The sequence below is a fragment of the Stegastes partitus genome, unplaced genomic scaffold (genome assembly GCF_000690725.1).
Source record: "Stegastes partitus isolate 25-593 unplaced genomic scaffold, Stegastes_partitus-1.0.2 Scaffold1955, whole genome shotgun sequence".
Classification (NCBI taxonomy): Eukaryota; Metazoa; Chordata; class Actinopteri; family Pomacentridae; genus Stegastes; species Stegastes partitus.
Genome location: NW_007579686.1, coordinates 58,860 through 70,876, shown reverse-complemented (window position 1 = coordinate 70,876; position 12,017 = coordinate 58,860). Strand labels below are relative to the sequence as shown.

Genomic DNA, 12,017 nt, shown 5'->3' with positions numbered 1-12,017 from the left:
TTCAATTCAAACAAATATACACAAGAAGAGAGATCATGATTCAAAAAGAAAATGTGCATTACTCTGCAATTGTCATTCATCTAGTGACTTAAATTATACTGAGTAATGCCCCCGTAGCTGTGAGGGTTTCTGTAAGTGTAGGCAGTTTCTGCACAGTCCCAGTTTTGTACACTACTGCACGGTCACAATGCGCATGATTCCCCAAACTTTATCTCTCAGGCTTACAGGCACTGAGATATGAGCCATCACTCAAATACCATCCACAGATCAAAAGGGAATAATGGCATCAGAGGATACCAATAAAACACAATGTCTAAATACCACACAGGGGGTTTATGTGACCCCGCATGTCTCTCTGTTCTTTAGATAGAGATTAAGACTCAGTGATTAATGTCTGATGTTGAAAGTCAACCAGTCCAGCTCGGGTAAAAAAAAAAAAAAGAAAGAAAGAAAAAAAGGGAAAGATCAGAGGGGATTTTTTTTCCCCACACAGAAGTAAACAAGTTTGATTTGAGGTAAACTGATTTTCATTCAGAGATCTCTTTTTTTTAAATTGCACCAGTCGTAAGTTTGTTTTAATCCAGGCCACATGAGGCTGCTCACTGTAAATTAATGGTGTTGCGGCCAGCTTTAGCTTATCTCAAGGTTGGTCATGCGTGGCTTTCATGGCAATAGAAACCCACAGCCTGTCTGATCCCTGCAGACCCTACCATTACCTCCATGTCTGGTCCGCTGAGCTTCGAGAATAGTATTCCTAAAGGCTTGGTCAACGTGTAACTTGTGTCAAGGCGTGTTTGTGTGCATGCGTTATGCATGTTGAAGTGACAAAAGGCTCTTGTGGATAAGAGCTGTCTCATTATAAGGGTGGGCACACACTTTTCCACATTAATTAGAATGTTTTCTGTATTATAATTCATCACTGTGCCTGTGCTGGCAATTGCAGGGGAGCAGTGTGCATAATGAGGACTGATTAATTAATTTAGGCCAAACAGGAGGGCTGGCTCTTTGCTAATTAGCATGGAGCATGGCTTGAGCAAGAGCCAGAGACAAGAGGTTACAGCTGATATCCCCACCTGTGGAGCAGAAATAGGTAAATGGTACACATGTGGGTTTTAGCATTCAGGGTATACTGTATCTGGAATTATGTTTCGCAGTACAGCGTTACAAGGAAGTGTATTTAACAGTGCTGATGTCAGTGTGAGTTTACTGGGCAGCAGTGGAGACTGTTTAGGTTGGACATATTGGGTTTATAGAGTCCTCTTGTGGAGACTCCGAGCATTGCATGTTATGTGCAAGTCGACTTGTACCGGGGTCAGGGGTGTACCAGGGAAGCGATTCATTCAGGGGATGGAGGGTGCACAAGTTGAGTCGGTGAGGTTTTAATGACAGAACATGTGCAGATGCAAGGTCTCATGTGCACCCTTAATGACAGGCACTCAGAGAGGGCTGGAAAAGACAACTTTATGGATTTTTTTTCTTGGCAGTCCACCAATCCATCGATGTGGTGACCCACTGGGATTTGTCCCAGTAGGCATGATTGCCAGCTCACCACTGGTTGGGGGTTACGTAGTTGCCTAGAAACCAGGAGGTTATTTTTTATTTTTTAAGGAATTCATATGAACGGAGCGGAGCAATTCAGATGGCAAATATGTTCCTGGAAAAGATGCAGAAGGTTGCTTTTGAAAGCATGACACTGAAAGCAATTTCCATTCTGTTAGAGTTACTGGAGATTTGTTGGGTTCTTTAAACTTGACAGGTCAGTGAAGGTGACAAAATACCTAGAGGCTTGGAGAAAACAACTGTCATCCCCTCATCTGCAGAATTGAGCCAGTGTCATTGGTATGCAGAGGAGTTTTCAGAAGTACTCTTAAAATTCTTTTTCAAGCCGAGTGTGGGCAAACACCCAAGTCATATCAGCGAGGGAGATATTTAATCAAACAAGACAACTCTAAACAAATAATGCCTTTATTTTAATATTTCAAGTAGATTTACTTTGGTATTCTTGAAATGTTTTGTGGATTTCCATCCTTCCCTGTGGCACATTTAGCCGTCACCTATCGCCATTTTTTTAGTCGTAGCTCATGACTGGCATTAAAAATGAGTATTGCAGCGATCAGAACTGTACTCCAACTGTACTCTGATTAATATCCTTCTAAAACGAAAAGGAAAGATGTATTAACGGACACATTGCAGGAGACAAGGTGATTTTTTTTCTTGAATTAGTTAGCAATTTGCTACACAGGGCAGGGGGTGACAACTATTAATAAGGAGCCAGGTGGGATGACATTTGCGCAAAGTGATTGCCAGGTTACTACAGCGAGGACAGTTGAGCGGCCTGTAGTGACTCACCACTGAGCGCTGTGCTGGTCTGGACCGAAGGCATTGTGCATTTGGCATTCTTCTGCGGAGTCAGCAGGGTTCTGAATACACTTCAAGCAGACAGATGAGCCAATAGATGGGGTCAGTGGGGAAAATTTAAAACCCAAGGTTGACTGCAGGATTCTTGATGAGGTAGAATGACTTGGGGGTGGGGGGGAGGACTATTTAGGTACCCAGACAGGAGAAGTTCCAGAGTGTCAAGCGGGGAAAGAATGGGATTTGCTAATGCTGTCGACCGCAAAGCTGATTGTTTTTAGATTTGCCCGCAGTGTTGGCCATCTTGTCTAACATCAGACATCAAAATCTGGAGCCAGAGTTAGTGGGGTTCTTGTGAAAAGGCTATTGTAGTTTTAAAGCCTTGCAATTGAAATGGGGCGTCTGTCTTGCGATGTTATGGTAGATATCAAAGTTGTGCATGTAAGTGTGAAGGAAAAAGCCTTTTATAATTGATCGCTTTCAGATATGGCACTGTGAAATATCGGTAAAGATTAAAGAGATCCTGGACCAAGTCATTAGCTGAAAGTGCGAAGACGGATCTCAGCGCTGTGATCTGATGATGAAAATGCTTCTCGCGGGTTCAGTTTTGACCTGGTTAGACTTCTGAAGTGATAAAGGCACAAAGCGGATATGGCCCACGTTTGTGGAACGGTCTTCAGGAAAAGATAAAGATCAACAGAATGCTATTGAGGTTGTGGTGATGATGAACTACTGCTTTCCAATAAAAGTAGTAAAATTAGGAGGTAGACCCACCTGGGGAAAAAAAAAACAAAAGAATAGCACTTGGCATGGCTGACTAATGTCTAAATCTGGACAGTATGAGGCAAAAGGGAGCAGTAGGTGTTGCTATATTTTTGTGTTGACGGTGATGAAATGCAGAGACTGAAGGTAATCGCACGGATGTTCTCCTAAAAAGGTCTGTGTGTGTGTGGAGTGTTCTGGTGGAGGTTTAGAAGTGGAGACAGGCATTGTCATTCCTGTCACTCCTACCCACAGCTGCTGATTGTCAGGGAACACGGAGGTGTAAATTGTCCCTATAGTGGTCCAGCTAACCAGAGGGAGTACCTTGTCACTCAGCACCTCACTTCACTCAGATTCATGCAGGCGGCATTCATTATTTGTGTGCAGCGAGAGAAGGTTGTCGAAATTTCTGCACGGGTACGTAGTGGGATCCGCTTGTCATTCTGTTGTTTTGAAGTGTCCCCTTCCTGCTTTATGAATCAACTGGTGGTCAATGAATATGCACCTAAGTGAGTCAGTTATTAGTTAAAACTGATGAATAGAGAAAAAAAAGGTGGGATTCTTTTAAAAAATAATGTGGGTGAAAAGAACTGAAGTGGGTGCATTTGGTTGATTACAACAGCGGCCTGTTTCTAATGTGGACATTCTGTGGGGGTAGGTTATGGATAAAAGATTGCAGAGATGTCAGCAGGTCATTTGTTTGCCTCTATCAGATAACACAGCCTCCAATCCTGCCACAGAGTTTGCTCTAAAAATGCAGCGAAATTTTAGTCAGTCTGGCAATATTCTGATTTTTCAGCATAATAATAATTTCTAAAAACCCGTCAAACTCAACTTCGGGTGCAAGTTTTTATTGTTAAGTCTGTCATTTGGTGTTCCAGCTCTTCTCACACACACACACACACACACACACACATAATCTGAGTGACTTATATAATGTGCCAAACAGGTGAGTCAAATCAGTGAGCTCAAAAAGCATCCAGTGTAGGAACAGACCTCGCAGAGAAATTAACACATTCAACATCCATATTTTTGGAAGTAACAAACAAAATAAACAAAGCAGATAAATCACAGTGTAAAAACACAAAGCAGAAATGTCTAGACAGTAACATTTGACATGAGAAGATAATGTTTTTGTTGTTTCTGAACAGCCTTCACTGACTCACTCATTGATATATATCAAGCAGGATGAACAAACAAACCGTCTTGTCTTTCCTCCATTTAAGTTTTTTGTTTTTTTAACACTGGATTGATTTTTTTACTACTTTGATGCAGTATTTTACTTTTTGGCAGCTTTAAGCACAGACAGAGGTTTTACTTTGTAAACGTTTCTGTATGATTTGTTGTATTTTAAAGTCAGATTTAAATTCTTTACATTAGATATTCATTGCTCTTTAAAACTGTGGCCGAGATGAATTTTAGTTTTCCGCTGCAGAAATATTGATGAATTTAAATGTATGCATCCCGTACATATTTTTTTGATTCAATATTAAAATTCTCACCTTCTGCTTTTACTATTTTTTTGTTTGTAGTGTTTGTTGGTTCCGAGCGTAAGGACGCTTGGATGTTTGAAGGCTTTCTTGTCCAAGTACCCTCTCTCTGTGAAGTCTGTTTCTATGTGAGCACATCGATTCCAACCACCTGTCTCCCCATTCTGTATGTATCTTTCAAGGTGGTGTCTCACATTATGCAACGCGCACTTGCCAAGATTTCTGCTTCTCATAATAGAAATACAAGGATTGCATCAGTATTGTGAGTGTGCAGCGGCGTGTTAGGAGTGTTTTTCCATTCAAATCTTTAATCCGACCTCAACCAGCTGTTGCACATCCCTCTGAGAAACAAACATTTGTCTTAAAAAAAAAGATGAAAAAAAGATCCAGATGACATGGCAATATGGATATTATTATTACAGAGTAAATCAGAGAAACAAACACAAGGGGGATAAGACAATGGGCAGACAAGGTGTGATCACATTTACAGTTGAGAGAAAAGCTGGCATTTTTTTGTAACTTGTAATTTCTATTATTGCGAATGGAATAAAGCTGTGATGATTTTCTCACCATACTGGGAAAACAATGCTTTTCTAAAAATAGTTTGGAATCGTAGCTTGATTGCGTGTAGTGAATAGTGGCTCACGCAGGGGAAAGGTGATTCACAGCTACAAAGCTCCTCCGTATGAAGAAGAATGGCACCGTGCCACCGATACTCTTAAGTTGTAATCAACACAGTTTAGAGAGTCTTACAGCCGTACAGCCAATCCGCGCTGCTATTTTAACACCCGCTTTAAGGCAGGTAAAGAGCACCCGGTTTCCTCTTGCTTATTATATCAGCAGGGAACTACAACTTCTGTGACTTACTTTCACCATTCTCCGTCCCCCGTGCATGAATAAATGTCAAGCTTTACTGTTGCTATGTAAAGAGAACGGTGACATCTGAATCTCCAAATGGAAAAGGTTAATGCATTCTTAAATTAATCAGTGATTCTGTCAAACTGTGGCTTCACTACATTATATTCAACTAAATATGAGCATGTAAAGGAAACATTTCGAAGTTTAGATTACCTATTAGACCTTCATTTCACTTCCCTTTAGTCCTGCTACATTCCTGTAATCCTAGTTTCCATATATTTCATTGTTTTGGTTCTTTCTTTGTAGAGCTGCTGGCTTATTCCTTTGGATTATTCCTATGTTCTGCTCATATGCCCATATATACACATTAGTACATATTCATGAGGGCAATATGTGGATGAAGAAGACATACATCATGAATTATTTAGTGTTTACTTCACATCGGATCCATCCAATATAAACAGAATTAAAAATTTTCCAAGTACTGCTGACATCGCCAAATATCATCAAGTTTTGCTTTCATCAGCTGAGGAAGTAAAGGCTCTGAGCACAGACGCTCGGCAAACACGCCGCAGAGCCTCGGAACGTTCTGTGTCGCTGGAAATCTCAAGTTATATCATCGAGGGGGGGGAATAAAATGCGACCGCTTTTTTTCTGTCAATTCCAGCCTCCATGTGGGTAAGAATGACCTGCTGACCTTCTACGACGGCGATGACCTGACAGCCAACATCCTGGGCCAATACAGCGGCACCAAGCCACACTTCAAGCTCTACACCTCCATGGCTGACGTCACTATACAGTTTCAGTCCGATCCTGCCACCAACATCTACGGATACAACAATGGATTTGTGGTGCACTTCTTTGGTAAGACACAATCGTTTTTATCATTTCTATAATTTCCCTATATTTATTATATTATTTATATAAAACACTGCTAACAAGTTTGAAATGTTCTTCACAATGAAAGCCTAGGAAGTCACTCATTTGAAAGACAAAAGTCTGTTTGCTCCTCTTGCCTCTGTCTGTCTGTCTTCTGGTTTATCCCAGGTGCACAGGATTAGGTGCACTTCAGCATTAGCAGGTTTTGCCCAATGCTTTGTGTTCTTGGCCTCGTATGCTTCATTTAGAGAGGCACGGATTGACTGGTGCCAAGCCACATGCTGTGTTCCTCCAAGCAAACATCACAAGCCTCTATTTACATTTTCCTCCCCGACCATTGCTGTTCAGAGCACAAAGAACAGAACATTTCTGCAGCCGCATTCATGCCCCGCAGATGCTGTTGCGGTTCGGCTCGGATTTCACCGAGGAGGTTTTATTATTATGAGAAGATTTCATATTATTAGAATGGTTGTTGTAATTCCCTATTGTCTGTCTGCAGTTCCTAATTTCCCACCTTGTCATTCTGTCTCTAATGTCCCAACACAACCGGTCCGATGCCAAAAGAGGTGCCAAGGAATGACACCTGCTCGGAGCTGCCGGAGATCACCAACGGCTGGAAGAGCACGTCTCACCCCGACCTCATTCACGGAACCGTCATCACCTATCAGTGCTACCCTGGATTCGAGCTGGTAGGCTCCGAGATCCTCATGTGCCAGTGGGATCTCACGTGGAGCGGTGATGTGCCGAGGTGTGAGGAAGGTGAGAGGAAGCACGCCTAGAAACCCGGGGGTTTTCTCAATTTGTTCACACAGGGAAGGTGAGCGAGAGTAGGATCTCGCCGGTTATATACTCCTTGATATCGAGGTAAGCTGACTAGACCGGGTGATGTAACTCTCATTCTATTAGAGACTCTTTGTCTGCACAGGTTATGCATGCTTTGGGACTTTTAAGGTTTTCAGAAGAGCTGTTTAGCCGGTTAATGATGATTACAGCGCTCTGTTAGTGCATGCATCAGTTGAATCTGAGCTCCAGTGGAAGGCAAGAGAAGACAACCCACAATTGCCTTTTTGCCTTTTCTTGTGCCTGGTGCTAAAAGCTGCCATTTGCATACCAAAATCTCTGACTGAGCTCTCAGTGGTCAATTGAATTGTAGATAATGCTGGCACCATGTCAAGTTAAGTGAAGCCACTGTTATTAATGCAGCACATTTAAAACAAGACATTTAGACAAATTGCGCTCAAGTAGAGAAATAAGATTAATGTTAGAAAATTAGCAAAGAAGTTCAAATATTAGGGTTAAGACGCTGCAACATTATATATTGTACAAATTTGCCTGACTAATTAAATTTGTCGGGCAAATCGGTTTTAGCAGGGAAGAGAAATAACAAAGAAGGAAACTGTGTGGAATGAAAACAAGACTATCTCTGATTTTGCTGCACTGTTATTAAAAAGGTATTCGAAGATAAACAGGTTGAACGGTTACACAATAATCGATTGTTCTGTTTAACATTAAGACCTGAAGAATTAAGAATGCATCAGCCCATGAGCTGTTATGTATCCAAGAAAAGACAAGAAGTTGTTTGCCACCGCCACCAATGCCAGCCCTTTGTTTTTATGCCGCCCCAGTCATGACGTGTCAGGACCCTGGAAACGTGGAGCACAGTCGTAAAGTGATCGCAGGCAGCCGCTTCACCGTTGGATCGACCGTGCAGTTTATCTGCAACAAAGGTTACGTCCTGTCAGGCTCCAGCCTCCTCACCTGCTACAACCGAGATTCAGCCACTCCCAAGTGGAGCGAGAAGCTGCCCAAGTGTGTCCGTAAGTTACACAAATCAGAAATGTTCACAGACACTGCTGACACCCACACTGTTTACGTGCTTATCTGGTTACACACTGTTTTGTTCTATAAGATAAAAGCACAAAGTCAAACTCTGCCTTCAGTGTTTCTACTCCTGAAAAAGGTGCCTCATCATGTTTTTTTTTTCGTCACGTAAGATATTGTGTCCTTGTCCTCAGCTGAAAAGTATGAGCCATGCAGGAACCCTGGTGCCGCATCCACCAGCGTGCAGAGCTCTGAAAAGGCCTTTTATCAAGCTGGAGAGACGCTGACCTTCTCCTGCCACACCGGCTACGAGCTGCAGGGTGAGGCCACCATTTATTGTATCCCCGGACACCCGTCACAGTGGAACAGCACTCCTCCCGCCTGCAGAGGTAAACCATGCCCACGCACTGTCGCAAACTTTCTGAAATTGCCAAAGCATTTTTTGGAACATTGCAACCTAAATAAAAATTGAATGCTATTGATTTAGTCGCTGTTCTTCAGTTCATTTTGTTCTTAAGTGTTACGTATGTATACTGCCGTGCTTCATGTTGCACAGCTTGGCTTCAAATTCTGGCTCACCTGCAATTATGTATGTCCTTGCAGCTTCCACAACACAGTACGCGAACGAACGCAGGCTGGATGGTGAGTCATGCTTCACAACATTTCTATTGATATTCGTTCGCCGTGGCTATTTCGTGGAAATAACACCTTTTTGTGTGTTTTCTACCGTCAAGTTGTGAACAATATGGATTACGGGATGGAGGGAACCAACATCGCCCTGGCGGTTTTTATTCCAACCGCAGTCATCTTGGTAGTTGTCCTCGGGATTTATGTCTACTTTGCAAAGTAAGTTCTAAATTTTAAAAAACGTGGGTCTTTTTTCATTTTCCAGCAGAATGGCCTTTTGCAGGATGTTCTCTGTTTCTCCGCTCAGACTCCAGGGGAAGTCCATCAGAATGCCAACGTCCTCGCCGCCGTACGACAACATGACAGAAGAGTCAGCTTTCGACAACCCTATATATGAGAGCGGAGTAAGTACAGATGTCATGAGCATGCAAGACGTGGATTCACAGAACACCAGTGTGCTGTCCTGAGCCTTCCCCCCGTCTGGCGTCATCCCGTTGTCATCTCACGTTTCATCAGCAGAGGGCACCCCTTCGCCTCATTGTTCATCAATCATCACTAGGAGCTTGTGATCTTAGCCGATGATGCGACTGATAAAAACGTGAACAGCGGACGCTTCCCTTCACCCCCGCCCTGATGTCAGAAGTCATTTTCATCCTGAATTTTCATACTTTATCCACTTGGATGAAAGAGAATGACATGTTCTCACTGTGGTACCCATATCATCTACATGTGTCATGTTGAATGCTGCAAACCCAACGCTGTGTGAGTGTACATTTTGCTCTAAACTGGTCTGTACAAATGAAACTGTGATGTGTTGTTATTTATTTTAAAACTAGTAGCCTCTCGACACCTTCTAACGGTGTGATTGCCTCTTCAATGGGGGCTTTACTTTATCAGACGGCGTACATCAATGACAGACGTAGCTGTTTTACTTAGGCTTTTACTGTATGTTCCTGCGCTTATTGTTTGCAACCGACTCATAAGTCACAAAGATATATTTGCACTGTAGAGCAAACTACCACATAGCCATAGGCCGTTGTGTGAATAGAGACGATAAGTCTTCTCTTGTTTATTATCCTTTTTTTTTTATTCTCTGCTCCTTCAGCACTGGCAGACTCATTCTAGATACTAAACCCTGTCAGTCTGTCCACTCTGGCTGTACTGCAGAGCAACAATGAGGTGAGATCGACTTCTGATGCCGAGAGCACATCTTATTTACTCACTGTCCCCTGAACCTTCGACCATATATCTTTCACTACCTCCCCTGCTTTTATTTTAACATATTTTTTTTGCATTACTAGTTACTGCAGCAGTATTATTCTTGTGTATATACCCATTGAATGGTGAGGATTTTGAATCACAGAGTTGGTACAGTCATGAGATGTGACCTTTTTAGAAATGCAAATTATATTTGTTTACACCTAAATAATGGATTAAGGAAAACAGAGAAGAAGCTACTTTGTTTTCTTCTCCTCTGCATCTCCGCCATCCAGATATTTCAGAAATGTTCTCTGCTTTCATGTTTGTATGTATGACTGTAGCATCTTGATCATATTTAGTCAGTAGTGACTTTTGCAGTACCTTACTTAAGGGTCCACGACTGATTATTATTTATTTATTTGTTAATTTCATTCCTAAAAAAATGGCAGAAAAAGATTTGAAACTGCAGCTAAAGTGCATACAATAAACTTAAAATACTGGTGCAAGCTTTAGCAGACACTTATGATAATGAATGATAATTAATAGCTGTCCACATGGAAATCTATCCTCATCATGTAATTATTTCAAATGGTTTTCATGTTCACACTGAATCATTGACACTGCAGTGGATTTATTTTAGGTAATCATTTTGCATGTATGTATGTTCAATCAGAATGACTGACTTACAACAAAAACTGCATTTGTCGCAGTATTCCAGTGTTATATTGTAGCTGATGATTATCTAAAGGGTTTATCTGCACTTGACAAACTAACTTCTAATTATCATTCCCTTTTTTTAATCGCTTGTTTGTCTGGTCTTTACAGGACAAATGAAAAAAAAGATTAAGAGGTGTCCATTTAGAGACCTTAAAGCAAGATTTGCTCAAGCTTTGCCTTTTGGGACCCTCTCTGCACTGCTCATCTTTTCCTCCAACACTTTTTTTTCTTCTTTTTTGTTCTCAATATTTTTTTTTTTTGTTTCACTTTCCTCTTTGTGTGTTTTACTGTAAATATGTCTTTCTTTCCACAGTCAAATCTGTGAATCTGTGGAACACCATGGTGATATTTTTATAAAGTAAACTGTTGATGACCGTTGGTGATTGTATGTTTTTGAGTACTTTTTGAAGCCCTGAGCCGGTGGCAATTAGGGATTGAGGGAAAACGATGCCTCGATTGTTGAGATCTGTTGGATACAAATACCCCCTCCTCATCGACCGACATTCTTTGGAAAAATTTGCCACCATTACTCTCTTTTCTTTGTGTGTATGGGTCTGCTATCTGTAAATAAACTGCCTGTCCAATATGAGTGCCTCACGACTGACTATAACCTGAGAAATCACATGTGAATATGTTTGTAAAACTGAATCTTTGGTTTATCATTTTGTATGCGTTGGCCTGGCGTTGTTAGCTCTCCGCACTGTGTTCGCCTCTTTTCCATCATGCAGTTTCTCTTCAAGAAAGTTTAACAAACGATGTGGGATGTTTTCCTACCAGCTGACGTGTGGTTCCAACTGCGGGTTGTTTTTACATGGGACCCATGAGCTACGTCAACCATGTCACACTGTAAAGTCTGATTCAAAAGGTAGCACTTAGTTCATTTTGTGTATGTACCAGAACGTGGTTGCACCTCAGCATTAGCAGCCCCCCCACCCGAGATTACACCCCGTGATATACGGTAACCACTGGATTAAGGTAACATACTGAGGCTGTTAAGTCAAACACCAGATTGATCCCCGTGTTACAAAACAATTTGAAATCCTGCACTGTGCAAAATAAATCCGTGTGTAACAGATGGGTGTTTGCTTGGGGTAGCATTGCGGTGCATCTGCTTGTGTTAAAATTTGTAGATAAATCTCATCTCCTTTGTGCATATCCTTTATACTCTAACAAATCTTTCTTTCAGCATCACAGCTTTTGCAGCCACACCCAGGAAACCAAATCACCTTCAAATATCTATAATCCTCTGATTAATAATAAAATAAACTGTTGTTTAAAGTATTGTCGTGGACTCGTTCATGAGTGGAT

The 12,017-nt window shown here is 41.6% G+C and overlaps 1 protein-coding gene across 1 annotated transcript in view; it reads left to right on the top strand.

Moving 5' to 3' along the window:
• The window catches only part of LOC103373328 (seizure protein 6 homolog), a 49,761-nt gene extending 39,837 nt beyond the window's left edge, over positions 1-9,924 (top strand). Inside the window, exons 10-17 of the mRNA XM_008303192.1 lie at positions 6,133-6,329; positions 6,909-7,103; positions 7,970-8,161; positions 8,360-8,554; positions 8,769-8,807; positions 8,900-9,011; positions 9,100-9,196; positions 9,898-9,924. Coding sequence (XP_008301414.1) covers positions 6,133-6,329; positions 6,909-7,103; positions 7,970-8,161; positions 8,360-8,554; positions 8,769-8,807; positions 8,900-9,011; positions 9,100-9,196; positions 9,898-9,924 — 1,054 coding nt within the window. The remainder of the gene's footprint in view (positions 1-6,132; positions 6,330-6,908; positions 7,104-7,969; positions 8,162-8,359; positions 8,555-8,768; positions 8,808-8,899; positions 9,012-9,099; positions 9,197-9,897) is intronic.
• The last annotated feature ends 2,093 nt before the right edge of the window (positions 9,925-12,017 follow it).